The sequence below is a fragment of the Typopeltis vanoorti genome, chromosome 19 (genome assembly GCF_054136105.1).
Source record: "Typopeltis vanoorti isolate ZY-2024b chromosome 19, IOZ_Tvanoo_1.0, whole genome shotgun sequence".
In the NCBI taxonomy this organism is placed as follows: domain Eukaryota; kingdom Metazoa; phylum Arthropoda; class Arachnida; order Uropygi; family Thelyphonidae; genus Typopeltis; species Typopeltis vanoorti.
In genome coordinates this window covers 59,442,644-59,461,933 of record NC_143567.1, presented here as the reverse complement: position 1 = coordinate 59,461,933, position 19,290 = coordinate 59,442,644, and the positions used below count along the sequence as shown (strand labels likewise).

The following is a 19,290-nucleotide window of genomic DNA, read 5'->3' as shown; positions in this document are numbered from 1 at the left end:
GAGTCTATGACTTGTTTTTGAAAATTTTCCATGTAAAAATTGGCCAGGAAGTGTAATTTGGGGGAGGGGGGGGGGCATTTTTGTAAATTTTGTTCTTCCAAGAAAAATAACCAAAATTGATGGAAAAGGAAAAGAGATCTAAGCTATTAGAAGGAAAAACGTTTTTAAGATTATTAAGGTGTCATTTAAGGGAATATAGGCAAACAGTGAGGTGATGTCAAAGCTTACCAATATATCTGTATTATTTAAAGTTAGATTGTTAATCAATGTTTCAAAATGGGTAGATTTTTTTTATATAGGATATGGTAAGTCGAGGTAAGAGAGTTTGCCAGCTGTTTTGACAATTGGTAGCATGGAGCATCAGTGGCATCTACTCTTGGGGAGGAATTAGGTTTGTGTTTTTTTTTTTTTTTTTTTGTAATTTCCTGTGGGCAAGAAGATACATTCTATCCCTGTAACTACATCATTTTAAGTAGGCTTTTTAATATTTTTTTAACCTGCGTTTTGGTGGATTGTGATCTAGTGGGATATAGGTAGCGTGATCTTGGAGAATAATATCCATTTTCCGATTATATTCCATGGCATTTAGGACGACTGTGGTGTTACCCTTATCTGTTAATGACAGTACTTTTATCTTTTTTTAACTTTCTGAGAGCAGCAAGTTGACCAGAAGATAACCATTATGGTGAAGCAGGCCTCTCAGACCATGCACTTAACACCTTACACCAAATCAACTGGAAAAGCACCTGCTCCTTACACTGCACAAAAACATGGTACGAAAGAAAATTTAAAGAATCCTGCGAAATCCTGATAAACCACCCAAATATCAACAATAAAGATGGTATGAAAATTCCAAGGATCTGGATGGCACACATTCAGCCAACCTAATATGAAAGATTCAACATATCAGGACCCTAGCCAATCCGCTAGTATTAGAAACCATTCCACTCCAACTGGATGGAATGATGTTAATATATGTATATAGTAGACAACACAAATAATAGGACTCTAGCGTCGATGTATAATTTTTTTTTTTCTCCACCAGAGGTCAGGCCAACAATTGTGGTAGCGGCTAGTCAGTGTCTTTAACGAACCAGTATGATTGTAGTATAGCTTGTGTCCTGTGTATATTTGTACGCTCCAGAAGATGACCTTGACATAAAGGTCGAAACGTCGAATTGTAAAATTTTAGTAATATTAAACTAAAGTTTTTATTCAAACACGGTAGTTGTCTCCATAATTTCCAAAAATGCATTCGGATCAAAGAAAGGGAAAAAAAAAAATGACCAGAAGATAGATTACATTTAAGAGGTAAATGGGAGAGGATATTGGCAACGTCAAGTCTGATATTGACTATTTCCGGAATCAAGTGACAGATTCTGCATTCTATGTTGTACATTAGGTCTAGCAATGGCAATTTGTTCGGTGCGGTGGTAAATTGTGACCAAGGCTTAGAACATTGACGGCATCCTCATAGAGCCTTTTAAAACCACAATGCTCCATAATAGTAAATTTAAAAGGAAAGACTGTTTTTGGAATCTGCAGCAGTACTCAGAAATCAACTTAATTTAAACAAATATGGATGCATAAAACTTCCCAAAATTTTTGGGAAACAATAATCGTCAGAGGTCCCAGTTTACATCCTAGGCCATCTATTAATTTAGAAGCATTAAAAATTAGTTTTTAATCCTGTGCTTTAAAATTAGTCCTGTTAATACTCCATTAAACCTCCAACATGACATTCATTCCATGTAGTTTTTTACGCCATGGCACTGCTCCAAGTTGCCTCCTGAGTTTGTCATAATCGCCAGCTTTGTAGTTCCACATAAATCCTTTCTTGACTGAAATTTCCACATGTTGAGCAACCTCCCAGGAGAAGACTGCATTGTCACTTTCCCCCGATTGGAGCTAGAGTTGCTACTGTAGTTATAGACAGATCTTCTGATGCTATTACTAGATCCAACACTTTCAAACCCCCTGGTCCCTTCCGTCACTTGCTATTTCAGGTCATTATCCCTTAGTAATGGTATAAATTCCATTTCCATTTTATGCCATGTGTCCTTTTCTCCTTCCAATCTATATGACCATAGTTGAAGTTTCCCATGATAATTGCTCATGCTAATCTGCTAATGTATGTTGTCCATATCTTCTTCTGGATCCTCATGTCTATAGCAGCAACCAACAATATATTTTGGTCTATTGACCTCTATCTCACACCAAACAGCCTCAAATGAACCATTTCCACAGATTTACAATCTTCCTTAATTTCTATTATTGTTGGTTGAAGTTCTTCAGCTGTCATTAATAATACCCCCTCTTCCTGCCCTATTTCTTCTCTCTTCTCTGAAAATACAATATCCATTGCATTCTATCCCTAACTACATCATTCTCTGACAACCAGTTCTCATTGATGCCAATACTTTTTGGACCAATGCTAAAAGTTCCTCTCCTTTATTTTTGATACTTTGGGCATTCGTGTACATGCATTTCAACATTCCCTTGTACCCACAGTTACTCTTACATAATGTCATTACCTGCCTATTCAGATTTGAACCCTGGGAAACTGCATCCAGCTCTTCACAATCATTCCTGTATTCACACTCATTTGTCCCAGGAGTTGCTAGACACATGCTTCCCCCCCCCCCTCATACAGAGGTAGCAGGGTTTTTTCTCCTTCAGAACACATGCAATTTACAGACATAGAATACCAGTTGTGGTGGAGGTGGGCGGTAGATGGCGTTGATGGAGATGATTCGTAGTAGAGGTTTGGTGTAGTGGTTGAGACAGTTGTAGGTGGCCTCCCATGATGAGTCTTCAGACTCCTTGGAAGTGTCAGGAATAATAATAATAATATTTCTAGTTTCCCTAGTTTTTGTACCTCCAAATTCTCAATGAACAACACATTCTCCAAGCAAACTCCAAAACCATTTAAGTGCAGTCCATCAGACATATACAGATCCTTATGTCCATCAAATTCATTCCATACATCTATAAACTGCACACCATTCTTCCTGCACAATCTTCTCATTGACTCATTGGCAATCATGGACCTTCTTCTCAGTTCTGTCCTATCATATCCTATCATAAACATAATGAAAAGTTAATAGCTATGAGAAGTAGAGTAGAGGTTGTGGATTTACAGGAGAATTTGAATAAACTATGTGAGTAGGCAAGTGAGTGGAGTATATCTTTTACAAAATGGAGAAGATGAGGAGGATATGGGAGCAAATTTAATCCAACACCTAAATATCTGGGAATAACTTTGGATAGAACTCTGTCATATAAACAGCATATGATTAATATCGCTGCTAAAGTTTGCACCAGAAATAACATAGTTCAGAAGCTTTGTGATACTATATGGGGCTCAAGTGCCACAACTCTGCGTTGTGCTGCCATGGGTCTAGTTTACAGTGCAGCAGAGTATGCTGCTCCTGTCTGGCTCAATAGTTACCATGTCAATAAACTAGATGCTCAACTTAACTCCACTCTGCGTTTAACAACGGGTTGCATTAGGAGTACATCCTTACAGTGGCTCTCCACTTTGAGCCATATTGCTCCTCCGGAACTGTGATGATAGGAATCCTTGCTTCATGAATATAAAAGAATTTTAAATAACCAAAACCTCTCAGTACATGAATTTATTCCAGATGCTTTATCTGATAGACTAAAATCCAGAAGACCTGCTATAAAAACCACCCATAATCTTCTTAGCCAGAATGACAGTGTGGTGAGTAGGTGGGATGTACTGTGGTCCCAAGCAGTATCACCTGAAGTTCGTAATACATAAATATCTTCCAAAAACCATCTGGATTTGACCTGCCCAGGAATATATGGATGATGGCTAATAGGATTCATACAGACCATGGTGTGTGTGGAGACTTACTTTCAAACTGGGGTAAGATACTAAATCCCCACTGTCTCTGTGGAGCCGAGACCCAAACCATTCGCCATATAGGAATGTGAGCTGATGGCATATCCAGGTGACCTTGAGGATGTCTTTGACCTATTCCCAGAGGTGATTAACTGGATTAAAAACCTAATTGTTAAAATATGATTAATCTTCTGTCTGATATTTGTCATAAATTTCATATTTCTATTTGCCTGAATGTAGATGTTGTATTTTTTTTTATTTATATTATCATATATGTGTATCTTACCTATATTCATTCTATATTTATGTGTATTTTATCTTATTGTCTTTTAACCATGTGTATAAGCCATATGATAAATAAATATGGCAGCAAAGGGGAGAAGAAGGCATAAAGCTTACAGACATGTTCCAAAAATTGCTCACTTGTATAAAACCTTGATGCCTTCTCCCCCCCCCCACCCTTTGCTCCCATATCCCTCATCTTCTGCAGATTCGAAACCATGCCCACAGCAGGATTCGAACCCGCAGCATTTTGGCTGGAGGAGGGGGATATGCTAACTCAACCAACTAGGCCTTTTATTCCTTCCCTCCTGTTCCACCAAACAAAAGAACTCCCCAGTGTCAACCCTGTAACTCCTCAACAGTTTAAAAGTCTCAATCATATCACCTCTCCTTCTTCTATCTACCAAACTTTGCATTGCACATTCCCTCAGCCAATCCTCATAACTAACATTGTACAGTCCTGAAACCATCTTTGTTATATGCCTCTGTACCCTTTCCACAGTTAATTTATCCCCTTCAAATCCTGGGAACCAAATTTGAGAACAAAAGTCTAAGTGTGGTCTGATCAGGGTCTTATACACTGGAATGAAAACTCTTTTATCTCTGCAGGTCAGCATCCTTCTCAGTATTGCAGCAATCCTCTGTGCAATCCCTTCATCACCTTTGCAATATGTCCCCTGAATTTCAGGTTTCTATCAATCATCAATCACAGATCTCTTGTCTCCCCTACTTCCTCCAGTACAATTCCTCCAATAGAGTATGAAGTGTCCCATCGACATGTCGCAAATCTCAAGACTTTACATTTTGCTGCATTAAACCAACCCCCATTCATTTGCCCATCTGTCTAGTTTATTCAAATCCTCTTGCAGGGCTACCACATCTGCAATATTATTAATAACCTTTCCCAGCTTCACATCATCTGCAAACAACTGAATATCCCCCTGCAATCCACTGACAATATCATTGATATAAAGGTTAAACAATATAGGTCCCAGTACTGAGCCCTGTGGAATCCCACTTGTAATCTTCTGCCTCCTTGAAACTGCCCCACCATACACAACTCTCTGATATCTATCAGACAGCCAATGCTGAATCCAGTTGACCAACCTGACATCCATACCCATGTGCTGCAACTTAAATATCAGCTTATCGTGTGGCACCCTATCAAATGCCTTCGCTAAATCCAAGAAGATGGCAGTATATGCTGTACCCTCATCAACTGCTCTTGTAACTTTATTATAAAAGTTTTTGCATATTACTAAAACAAGAGCACTCCTTAACAAATCTATGTTGACTCTCACAGATAACATTACCCTCATCTGCCCAATGCTGTATACGGTCCCTCACTACTTTCTCCAAGATCTTAACAACTACTGATGATACACAAACTGGCCTATAATTAGACACTTCCAGTCTGTTACCACTCTTATGCAATGGCACTATCTTACGTTCTTTCCATTCCCTGGGCACCTTTCCCGTAGCCAGACTTTCATTGAAAATCGAGGTCAAAGAAGCTGTCAGTTCCCTAGCACATTCTCTCAAAACTCGTGGTGAAATACCATCCAGTTCCACAGCTTTACTGACATCCAGAATACTCAGTATTTGGAACACACTCTCCTCCTGCACCTCTAAACTTCGAACCTGCCCTATCCCTCTAGTATTAAAACTTACTCCTCCAGGATGAAATACTCCAACAAGAGCCACATTGAACAATTTCACTATGTCCTCTGCATCAGTCACTCTATTCCCATTTTTATCCTGCATTGTCATTCTTCTACAATCATTTCTCCTCCTACTGGCCACATAGCTAAAAAATTCCCTAGGATTTTCTTTGGATCTTTGGGGCCAATCTCTTCTCATATTTCAGTTTCGCCTTCCTTATCATCAGTGGCGGCTTGTGGCTTGAAATCGTGGGGGTGCTGCAACTTTCGAAATATACATACACAATGTAAGTGCAGTGTATATACATGTTTGGATAAAATATCAAATTTATGGTAAAAATTTTTTAAAAAATTAAACATGAAATAATATTGTTTATTTTCGATAAAATTATACAGTTTGGTATAATTCAAAATTACTTAAAAATAAAATACATTCCTTTAATTATAATTAAAGGAATTGATTTACAATTTTTGGACATTACCATTAAATCCTTTAATGGTAATGTCCAAATATTTAAAGAGATGGAGTAAACATGATAAGCACTACGAACACTCTGCTACTTGTGCAAACTGCATATAAACAACAGTGGAACTGCACGACAGACAATGCATTATGCTAATAGCTTGTATCTCACTATGACATGCATATACTTGCGTGCGTGTAGCAATATGACACTGTGGTAAACACAGGTGCTGGTAGCGTCCTTTGCCCTTGTAAGTGCTACAAGATGAATTTTTATTATTTTTTATACAAAATAAGAGAATTGTATAGGATTGTTGATGATAAAATTAAATATTACAACAAATATAAATAAATTAATAAATATATATTATTATATCGAAAAAAATTAGGGGTGCTGCATTTCTGCAGTGCTTATGTATGAGCTGCCCCTGATTACTATACTAGTCACTCTCCTGGCCTCTTGTATTCTTCATGCATCTGCTCTTCACCTGCCTCCTTATATCTCTTCCATAGCCTCTTTTTCATATGCAGTTCCTGTTTAATATTGTTTGTCGTCCTCTTCTTCACTTGTGGAATACATCTTACTGTTGCATAATATAAAGATTACAATCAAGATTGCTAAAGCCTACTCTATGCAACTCAAGAAGCTCGTTGAGGAGAAGGGATATAAACCTGAGTAGTTCTTCAATGCTATTGAGATGGCATTATTCTGGAAGAATAATCCTCAGTGCACCCCTATAGTTGTCAAATTGGAAGTTTGATATCAATGAACCCTGCTACTTCTCCGGCCTATGAGACCCCCCTAACGGAGGAGTACTGAATCCTGTAGTTAATACCTTGGCACATGCCTTGTTCTTAACTATATAATTAAATTTTGATACAGTATTTATGAAATGTGTGTCTAAAACGTTACTCATTATTGTAAAACACAATTGAAACCTTTTAAACACATTTAAACATTTTTCTGTTTGTTGTAAGTAGTTGTGTAAAATGTTTAGGCATATTTGGGTGATAGTATGGATTTCCATGGAATTTCATGTTTTCATAGGAAATGTTGAGACCTGCGAATATGGAGACCCAATTATATATGGCCTGATGATAAAATGGTTATTTTTTAACCAGAAGAACTATAGGAGAATGAATGACTACTATTTGGGTTTTTTTTTTGGTCAAATTTATTTTAAAAAACTAAGTTATACCAACTAGTTTCGTCAACTGAGACTGTTGGCTGAATCAGAGTAAAAGATGTATAAAAAAATAAGAACACTTAAACGCTAAAAACTGTTTACACTAAAACCATAAAATGAACTGAATACAATTGCATATTTATAAAAGCAGAAGAAAGCGTACATCACACGCATAGTGCATATATGATCTACTGGTTCTTATGTAGGAACATTCTGTAGTTGGCAGCAAAATTTAATTCTGGCATGTTGAAAGATCTAATGAGGGTCTTCCAGATCGCGGGCAAAATCAATCCTTGGTTTCTATTAAGATTTTTGTTCTGAACGGAGAATTGTTTGGCTTCTTTTATAATTCAGGAGCAGAAGTCCTCCTCTAAGTAGGGCATTGCGTTTTTATCCCATTCTATCATATAGTTAGTCCTAACAAAATGAAAGGCTAACCCCGATTTGTCTTCTCTATTATTATTGATGTCTCCTATGTCTTCCTTTCTTCCTGATTTCAAAACTTCTTGAAGTCTAGCCAATATAGTTCAAGCTGCACGAGCAGGGTATGTTGTAAACTCCGGCATAATTAAAAAATGGATGACTGTCTTTCGGAGATCGTAAAAATTGGCAAATGGTCTGTGTAAGTTTAAAAGCCACTCGTATTCCATGCGGCTTGAGGAGTCTGGCAATCTTATTGGAAATTGTCCCCACAAATGGAATCACTATGGTAGAATCATGATGTATATCTTCAGGTTGTCTTTGTGGGGGGGGGGGGGGGGGGGGCACAGAAAAGAATCTTGTATATCAATTTTCTAGGATAACCATTCTTTGTAAGGTTATTTGATATCAGGGACAGTTCATCTTGGAAGTCTTTATCATCTGTCATAATGTGAGGGGCTCTATTTTTTAGCATGTGTACAATGCTAAGTTTCTGAGAAATATGGTGTGAAGAAGTGAAGTGCAAGTATCTACCTGTATTGGTGGGTTTGTGATAAACTGTAAGGCTGATACGACCAACTATTCGTTTCTTGATTAAAATCCAGAAATGGTTATTGGTTATCTTTCTCAAGTTCTAGAGTGAATTTAATTTTTTGATGCAAAGAGTTAATCTTGCTTAGAAAATCGAACAGATCCTTTTCCGTATTTTTCCAAACGATAAAAATATCATCAACATATCTCCACCAAACTGTGGATTTAGGGTCTAGTTGAGATAAAATTTTCCTTTCAAATTTCTCCATAAAGAGATCAGCACAAGGTGGTGAAAGAAGGCTTCCCATTGCAAGGCCTGTTAATTGCTGATAAATAGTTTTATTCTATAGGAAAAAGTTAGATGTTAAACGATGATGGAATAAAGAAGTGATGTCTTGAGGGAATAAGCTTCCTAAAATGTTGATCACTACTTTTACTGGAATGTTGGTGAATAGAGATGTAACACATCCAGGCTTGCTAGAAGATCTGTTTTGGATATCGAGATGTTTTTTAATTTCTCTACGAAATGTTGTGAGTTTCGTATATAAGCATCTGAATTGCAGATGTGTGCTTTTAGGAGACTTGCAAGGTGTTTAGATAATAAATAGGTAGGCGAATTAATACCGTCAACAATGGGGCGTGACGGTATACCATTTTTGTGAACTTTTGGAGAGCCATATAGTCTCGGCACCAGTGGATGCATAGACTTCAGTCTTCGTTTTAAATCTGTTGGCCAGCTATCCATATTAAGTAATAAATCATTGGTATCATTATGATTCTTTAAAGTGGGGTCCGAATCTAGAACACGGTAAGTAGATGTATCAGATAGTAAGTTGGCAATCTTATCTTTGTAATCACTAGTGTTTAAGATAATCATGCAGTTACCTTTATCGGCTTTTAATATGATGATTTCTTTATCTTTCTTTAACCTAAACATAGCTCTTTTCTCTGGAGGAGTGATGTTTTTTGTGGGGAGAGAGAATGCAGTATCATTCTCTCTTCTCCTTGAAAAAGAGAGAATGATACCGCTTTTTTAGTCTGAGATCATTAGCTATGGGCTCCGGTAGCGACGAAACGGCCTTTTTTACACTGCCTAAGATGTCCACTTTAGGAATTAGATCAGGGGTAATAGAAAAATAACCGTTTTATCATCATGAACAACCTCCATGGGGAAACTAAACACCAAGTACGTCGTTTTGAGCTACTTAAATGCAAAAAGGCTAAATTGTTGAATCACTTTACGTTTCTGAAGAGATGCAGAAACCATAATATCATTCCTAAGTTTCTTATTTTGAGAGAATGATTCCATTCAAGACGAGCTAAGCATATATACTTCAAAACATCTTTGGCACTTTTACGTGAGCGGATACAAAATGTCTATTTGATTTGAACTAAACCAAATAGACATACGATGTTATCGGATTTACGATGATATCTCCAGTACTTTAGACCAAAACCTATGGTAACTTTTAGGTAGAATGATAAATATTAGCTATGAGAAGAACCTTTTCAATCAGTAAACAAAGCCAAATCAAAACATTTAATATTCTCTATGAAAAACATTTTCTTTCAAAACCTGCTTTACCGGACAACACAGTGATATGTAATTTCTCTGATCGTGTTCTATCAAAACTGGAAGTGTGTATACTCAAAAAAGGCTTGAATTTTTCTCTTACCCCCCGATCTAATTCCTAAAGTAGACACCTTATGCAGTGTAGAAAAAGGCCGTTTCGTCGCTACTGGAGCCCATAGCTAATGATCTTAGACTAAAAAGCAGTATCAAGAGCTCCCCACAAAAACATCACTCCTCCAGAGAAAAGAGCTATGTTTAGGTTAAAGAAAGATAAAGAAATCGTCATATTAAAAACCTATAAAAGTAACTGTACGATTATCTTAAACACTAGTGATTACAAAGATAAGATTGCCAACTTACTATCTGATACATCTACTTACTGTGTTCTAGATTCGGACCCCATTTTAAAAAATCATAATGATACCAATGATTTTTACGTGATATGGATAGCTGGTCAACAGATTTAAAACGAAGATTGAAGTCTATGCATCCACTGGTGTCGAGACTATATGGCTCTCCAAAAATTCACAAAAATGGTACACCGTCAAGCCCCATTGTTGATTGACGGTATTAATTTGCCTACCTATTTATTATCTAAACACCTTGCAAATCTCCTCAAAGCACACATCTGCAATTCAGATAGTTATATACGAAACTCACAACATTTCGTGGAGAAATTAAAAAACATCTCGATATCCAATACAGATCTTCTAGCAAGCCTAGATGTTGCATCTCTATTCACCAACACTCCAGTAGAAAGTGATCGACATTTTAGGAAGCTTATTCCCTCAAGACATCACTTTTTTATTTCATCATCGTTTAACATCTAACTTTTTCCTATGGAATAAAACTATTTATCAGCAATTAACAGGCCTTGCAATGGAAGCTCTCTTTCACCACCTTGTGCTGATCTCTTTATGGAGAAATTTGAAAGTAAAATTTTATCTCAACTGGACCCTAAACCCACAGTTTGGTGGAGATACATTGATGATATTTTTATTATTTGGAAAAATACGGAAAAGGATCTGTTCGATTTTCTAAGCAAGATTAACTCTTTGCATCAAAAAATTAAATTTTCTAGAACTTAAGAAAGATAACCAATAACCATTTTTGGATTTTAATCAAGAAACAAATAGTTGGTGGTATCAGCCTTACAGTTTATCACAAACCCACCAATACAGGTAGATACTTGCACTTCACTTCTTCACACCATATTTCTCAGAAACTTAGCATTGTACACATGCTAAAAAATAGAGCCCCTCACATTACGACAGATGATAAAGACTTCCAAAATGAACTGTCCCTGATATCAAATAACCTTATAAAGAATGGTTATCCTAGAAAATTGATACACAAGATTCTTTTCTGTGCCCCCCCCCCCACAAAGACAACCTGAAGATATACATCATGATTCTACCATAGTGATTCCATTTGTGGGGACAATACTCCTCAAGCTGCATGGAATACGAGTGGCTTTTAAACTTGCACAGACCATTTGCCAATTTTTATGATCTCCGAAAGACAGTCATCCATTTTTTAATTATGCCGGAGTTTACAACATACCCTACTCGTGCGGCTTGAAATATATCGGCTAGACTTCAAGAAGTTTTGAAATCAGGAAGAAGGAACACATAGGAGATGTCAATAATAATAATAGAGAAGACAAATCGGGGTTAGCCTTTCATTTTGTTAGGACTAACCATATGATAGAATGGGATAAAAGCGTAATGCCCTACCTAGAGGACTTCCGCTCCTGAATTATAAAAGAAGCCACAACAATTCTCCATTCAGAACAAAAACCTTAATAGAAACCAAGGATTGATTTTGCCCGAAATCTGGAAGACCCTTATTAGATCTTTCAACATGCCAGAATTAAATTTTGCTGCCAACTACAAAACGTTCCTACATAACAACCAGTAGGTCATACACGCGCTATGTGTGTGATGTACGCGTTCTTCCGCTTTTATAAATATGCAATTATATTCAGTTCGTTTTATGGTTTTAGTGTAAACAGTTTTTAGTGTTTAAGTGTTCTTATTTTTTTATACATCTTTTACCCCTGATTCACGCCAACAGTCACAGTTGGCAAAACTAGTTGGTGTAACTTAGTTTTAAAATAAATTTGGCCAAAAAAACTCCAATTAGTAGTCATTCATTCTCCTATTTATATGCCTTTTTCTCATCAACTGTTGTTATTTTATTATAAAAGGAAACCAGATAACTCAAATAAGAAGCATCCTTTAATAGATTTGTGCTGACTAATAAAATAATACTACTCTCATTGGTTCAATTTTGTATAAAAGTTCTTACTAATTTCTCCAAATTCTTAAAATCCTACATAGTGCCCACTTTTTTTACTGGTGAATGAAGAAAATACATTTTCTTCATTCACCTGTAATCCTTCAAACCCTCCCTGCCTCTCTATGAATAATCTTGCTGTTCCAGGATGAAACACACTAATGAAGTGATCATTAAGCAGTTTACTATGCGATCTGCATTCATCATCTGACTGCTATCTCCATTAGGTAAGGTTATCCATCCCCATCCATTTTTCTGTCTACTGGCCACATAATGAAAGAACTCCTTTGGTCTTTGGATCATAGCAGTCTCCTCCTGCATAAATCCCCCCCCCTCTTCCTGAGCTATTCACCTTCCTAGCTTGAGTTATATATTCCTTACAACAACTCCTCAACCTCTTTCTCTCTTTCTCTTTATATTTCTTCCATAACCACAATTTCATTTATAATACCTGTTTGACTTGCCTAGTTGTCCATTTTAATCCAAATCATGTCATCTTTTACTTGAAGTATGCAATTTGCTTTTGTTAACAACAAATATTTCTTAACTAACTCTCCCATCAAGTTTTTCCATTCATTGTACTTCCCCAATATGGTTTTTAAGTCTAACTTAATTACTTGCTTTATCTTTCCATATAAATTTCTTCCTCCTTGATGTCTGCCTTCCTATTCATTCTCCAAATCATAACCACATGGTTGTGCTTATGCTTACCAAATTGAGGAAGTATGACATCTCAGTCACAATCACATCCTCTGATGTTATGACCAAATATGTTTCCACCACCATATGTCACCTGAGACTTTTCTTATAAGTTCCTCAAGAATTTCATAAGTTCATTCCCTTATATTACTATATGCAAATTCTTCTACGCAGTTTATATTGCTATAGCTTGAAATCCTCCCCATAGTGATCACATGTTTTGCGCTGCCAAACCAATTTGCCTAAACATTTCCTGCTCATGAGCCTCTATATTCTCCAGACAGTTAAAACTGTTTTGTCTGTATCTACCTAAGCCATGCACTCTCAAAGCTATCATTGAAATTGCCTTCTGATTTTCTCACTCTATCTTAAGAAGACACAACTTATCACTTACCATAAGTAACATTCCATCACCCCATTTGCCATTCTGCTGAAACATGCTATACTTTTCTCTCTGTCAGTGCATTCTACATACCCTTTCAGCCAACTTTTGCTAATATTAGTGTAGCAGTGTAACAAATTCATTCCCTTTTATTCTGATACTTGTAGCATTTGTAGAAAAACCAGTGTATTGGCAATATTCCCAAAATTATTATTACTCTACCTGGACTCTGCTAAGATCTGCAATATACTATACATCCATTCATCTTCTAATCTGCTATCACCACAAGGCTATCCTACTGCCTTCCACCTTAGCAACTCTACTTTCCATGCCGTAACACTCTCACTTGCCCAGAGAACTTTAAATGCCTACATCCTTGTTCAAATGCAACCATCTCTTGCATGTAACTTCCACCATCAAATACTTTCCAAGCATCCATTTATTCTCAACCTCTCTTTCCTCACCATTCTCACTTTCATCCCATTCATTACCATAGCGCCTTTCCTCAACTCTGCTTTATCATACCTAGACAATACACTCACTATTCCCCCTCTCTCTCTCTCTCCCTTTTCTGCTGCACAATCTCTAGCATCTGTCTCAAATCTTTCACTATCAAATTCATACTGCCTCAGGTCATTCATACCAACCACCACTATCATCTCATCCAAATTCTCACCTTGCATTATTACCATACTTACCTTCTTGTCATTCCTTCAGACAAGCATTTCCTAATGCTCTGCACTGCATATCTGAATTATTAAATCTCCACACAGCTTCATTCATTCAATCTTCTCCTCACTGGCATCCTTCAATCTTTCCCCTCCTTCAGCTTTCTCTTTTCTTTCCCTCTCAACTTCCTCTATTTGTCTTCCTTGATTTCTGATGTGCATGCCTTTCTCTCCCTTGCATGCTTGTTTTCTTTCACCAGTTAACCTCTGAAGTCTCTTAATCTCTCCATTGTTCTTCCATTCCTTTTCAGTATCTTTCTCCACGTAACCAGCTTTCAGCTAGTCAAGGCCATCCATCTTCTAATGCTGCGCTACGAAATCCATCACCACCTCTTGCATGTTTTCCTCATCCTCAAATCAGATATACTTCTTGTAATCTCTATCCCAGCACTCACCTATTTCCATTTCATTGCTTCTGCTAAAGCCTGAGGTAGTAACACTTAAGGAACTCGATGCTTCCCACTGTCTACATTTCATGCATACATGCAAGTTTCTGTTTCTCATCAGATTTTTAATTTATGGGAAGTATACATGCTACAAAATCATCTGCTCTGCTATTTATAATGTAGTCATTAAATGATGCAAGATGGATGACAATATTAGTTCTAACTGAGCTTTGGTGGCTGCCATAATGGAAACCAAGTGCAGTACTACACACATGATAGACATAAAATTCACAAAAAAGCTGTGGAAATCATACAAACAAGCAGTCCAGACTTTCTTTTTATGATTTGCGCAATCAAATTTAGTCTGACTAAATTTGACTGTGCTAACTGTCTATAAGCTAGATATCTTATAGATACACAAAAATCCTTACTCATAATCCAACAATGAATGAGTTTAAGAAGATGTATGATATATATTATGTGAAATGGTTAGTGTGAATCTTGACTCCATGGAGATACATGTGTAAAAATAATCATGATAACTTTTTTTTTTTTTTTTTTTTACACACATTGACAGTCTTCTTCTGGCTCTAAGAAATCTCAAGACATTATTTTCTATTGAATCATTTCTCATTTAAAAATAGGAAGGAAAATAGAAATGTGCGTAACTCTTATTTCTTATGTCCTTATTTTCCTTTTTTTTTTTCTCTCTCTTCTTGCCAGCCTTGTTGGCTGAGCTAATAATATCTCCACTTTCCAACCAGCAAGCTCTGTGTTAGTCTCACTCTTCTATGCTAAGAACATTTGGAAACGTCTTCTAGGTAGTAAATGATTTTCATAGCTTAGTGTAAAACTACTACTCACTTGAAAAAAAAAAAAATGCCACATCTGATCTCTAGGTTGTAGGCTTCCCTGATTATCTAATCCTCAGTCCTATGTGTGATACTACATTTTTTTTATTATTATTATTATTATTATTATGTGACACCTCCAAGGAGTCTAAGGAATCATCATGGAAGGATACACTATCTCCCTTACATAAGTATTGGATTTTTCACCTCTTCACGATGAGAATTTTTGGTAACATTTACCTAGTCTCAAAAAAAAAAGTGCAACACTGTCTGTTTACTATTCGCTTTAATGAATGAAGCTAGTTTTTCTGGGTACACACATGGACCTAAAACAATTTCCTGATGTATATAACTTTTTTTTTTCCTTCTGCCACCACTATGATATGTGTATGTGTTTGTATATATCTTTTTTTTTTTTTTTTTTCCAGATTATATATTAGGCAGAATAAATTAACAGATCAAGTAAGAAAACATTTGGATTCTGAAAATTGTACTGTCAGAAACGACTGTGTTCAGGTAATTTTATTTTTTGGAAAAATTTAATGAATGTAAAATGATGTCATACTCTTTTCTTTACCTTTCATTCCTCTCTTAAAATGGATCTGCTATTAGATGCATGAAGTACAGCTTGAGACCTAGAAGGTCCTCAGAATATATATATATACAGGGTGTTCGGGATAAATTTGACAGTTTCGTAAGGAAAAAGAAAATCTTCTTTGTATCTATTAAATTTAATGAATTGACAAAAAAACATTACAGGCAGAGTTAATTACAATACTATCAACAAGATTTACTCAAAATAACCACCATTAGCATCGATCACAGCTTCAATTCTGCTTCGGAACCTCGAACAAGCTGATGCTACAGTCTCCCTGGGAAGGGCCGCAAAAACTGTTTTAATTTTATCCATTAACTGGGCTTTTGTATTACTGGAAGTGCGATTGGTGTCTTTTTCAACTGCGCCCCATACAAAATAATCCATGGGGTTAAGGTCTGGGGAGTTTGGAGGCCAAACATTTGGACTGGTGAAGTCGTAGAAATTTTCAGACAACCATTTTTGACTTTTCCCAGAGGTGTGGCAAGGGGCCGAATCCTGCTGCCATACATACGGCCTACCATTGGCTACCCTTGTTATCCAGGGCTTGACTACAGTTAGCAACTCCACGAACAAAGCCCGAATTCCAATGCCAGGGTTCTTCAACACCTGTTCCTGCAGATTTGCGAGGAATTCTGCTGTACGAACGCAATCAGATCGTCTGCTAGGGATCTTTCTTCTTGCTACATCCTCGTAGTCACCATTGCAAGTCTCTAGTTCATGCCTGATTGTTTTTACTGTATTCAGGGAGCATTGGGCAGCAGTCGTAATATCCTTATTTTGATGGCGGGCACGAATCATCATGATACAAGTTATTCTCTTCCATGATTCAGGTGGGTTCCAGCTATCCATCCTTTCTGACATCTTGTATATGAATGAAGAAGGGTCCAAACTTTTAAATGAAGAGAAGTGTGTGTTAATACATGTAACTTACGGAAAAATATAATTAATTATAAATATGTCAAATTTATCCCGAACACCCTGTATATTTTACTATTTTACCACCAGTTAGCGATCATGCTGTGCTTCTTGTGAAGTAGCTAATTATGTTGATGCTCCAATTAGAACAGGTTACATACTGAACTACAAAGCAGGAAATTATGATCAACTTAGGAGAATACTATCTTTGGTCCCATCTATCAGTTACTGAATGAGAAAAATGTAAGCAATGCATTTTTCTTTGAATCTTTGAATGAGTGCTTAAATGAGGTGGCATCTGAATGTATCCCTAGTGTTCAAAGAATAAGTAGGTCAGGAGTGAAATGGATGTGCAACCTTATTAAGCAAGAGATCCACAAGAAGAAGATGATGTTGAAAGAATGGTGAGAATAAGAGTGAGAGGAGTTATGAAATATATAAAGCTCAGGTCAGAAAAGTAATGAGTATTGTTTGGAAAGCTAAATAAGAATATGAAAAGAAATTGGCTATGCAGACTAAAGGCAGTCCAAAAGAATTTTATCGTTATGCAGCAAGCAAATAAAAAAAAAGGAATGAATGTGGAAGAATAATTTTACTGAATGCAGATGGTAATCTAGTGTCAGAAGTTAATGAGTACTCACTTTGGTAAGATATATCAACCAGGTGTATGTAACATGGTGCACAGTGCTACTGCTACATTGGATGAAGAGTTAGAGGTGCATGAAAATGAGGTTGAAGAGTTGTTGCATAACCTGGATAAGAATTTATCAATAGGGACAGATGGAATATCAGCACATTTGCTAAAGGAATGTTCAATTGAATTGGCTAGGCCTTTAACATGTTTGTATAACTTGAGTCTCAGCTCAGGAATGACACCACAGGAATGGAAGGAATGTATGATAGTTCCATTATTCAAGAGTGTTGCAAAAACTGATGTGTCTAACAGTATAGACATATCATTATCTCTGGTGTGGTAGTGAAGATATTAGAGACCTTGGTAAGAAATTGCATACAGAAATGAGTAGACAAACAAGCTATATTCTGTAAGGAACAGCATATGTTTACTAAAGGAATGTCAAGTTTTAGCAATTTGCTCATATTTTATAACAATGTTATTACCGAGTTAGATAAAGGGAATGGATACACTATGATAATGTTAGATTTTGTAAGGCATTTGATAGGATACCACACAAAAATCTGTTGCATAAACTGGAGAATATGGGATTGGAATATAAACTCTTGTCTTGGATCAGTGGACAGTATATGATGTGTACAAGAGACCAGAAAAAAGAGATGAAGGGAAAAATCAGGAGAGTGGTACTGAAGAGACAGAAGTGCTTGGCAGTTGGCAGTGGAAACAGTAGTACTAGTGTGAGAGATGAAGAGAGAATGGGAACAGGGAAATGGGGAAGCACACCACAGGAGTCAGTTTGAGGCCATTGTTGTTCAGTTTATGTTTTGATATTGGGATGGGTTTAACTAGTGATATGCAGCTGTTTGCAGATGATGTAAAACTGCAGAGTCAAGCAGATGTTATGGCCTTACAAGATGACTTGAATAGATTGCATGAATTGGGCAGGTAAGGGGAACTGTCAGTTCAATCTTGCAAAGTGTAAGATTTTGAGATTTTGTAACCAACAATGGGATGCGAAGTACACATTTGGTGGGGAAACTTTAAAGGAAGTAGAGGAGATGATAGATCTAGGAGTGATGGTGGACAAGGACCTGAAATTCAGGGGACACATTGCACAAGTTGTGAAGACATCACATTGGATAATGGTAATGATGCGGAGGACACTGACATGCAGAAATAGGGTGGTTATGATGCCAGTGTATAAGGCCTTGATCAGACTGAATTATTGTGCACAGATTTGGTTGCCAGATTTTCATGGTGATGAGGATATGTTTGAAAGGGTTCAGAGAAGATTCACAAAGGAGGTCAGTGGTTTTTGGAATGTGGAGTACTAGGACAGATTGAGAGAATGTAAGTTGCAAAGCCTCATGAATAGGAGGAAGGGGGGGGGGGAATATGATTGAGACATATAAGCTAGTCAGGGGTTGTTATCAGGTTGACATGGAAGATATTTTTCATAGAATGTGAGCAGGATATAGAACAAGAGGCCATTGCTGGAAACTGTATAAGGAGGGTGTGAGCAGAGGAGAGGAGCAGGTTCTTTGTATGGAGAGTGGTTGGCGAGTGGAATGCATTGCCTGATTCTGTTGTGAATGTCAACATATTGAATCAGTTTAAGGCATGGTTTGATGAACATTGTATGCAATAGTGTGTATCTCCCACGATGAGTCTCTGACTAGATCGAGGTTAGATGTTAATAATAATAATGACAATAAATTGTATGGCATATTTTAAAATTTCAGGACTTTAATTAATAGCTTTATTGAAAACTTATGAAATTTAGTGAAATATTGAAACTTGTGATGAGTAAT

The 19,290-nt window shown here is 36.8% G+C and overlaps 1 protein-coding gene across 4 annotated transcripts in view; it reads left to right on the top strand.

The window, feature by feature from the left end:
• LOC150096152 (uncharacterized) overlaps positions 1-19,290 on the top strand; it is a 520,274-nt gene that overhangs the window by 234,934 nt on the left and 266,050 nt on the right. For all 4 annotated transcript variants that reach the window (XR_016549966.1, XM_090409454.1, XM_090409453.1 and 1 more), the window contains exon 9: positions 15,761-15,848. Coding sequence is in view for 3 of the 4 variants with exons in the window: in XM_090409454.1 (XP_090265580.1) it covers positions 15,761-15,848 (88 nt within the window). In the remaining variant the exon portion in view is untranslated. The remainder of the gene's footprint in view (positions 1-15,760; positions 15,849-19,290) is intronic.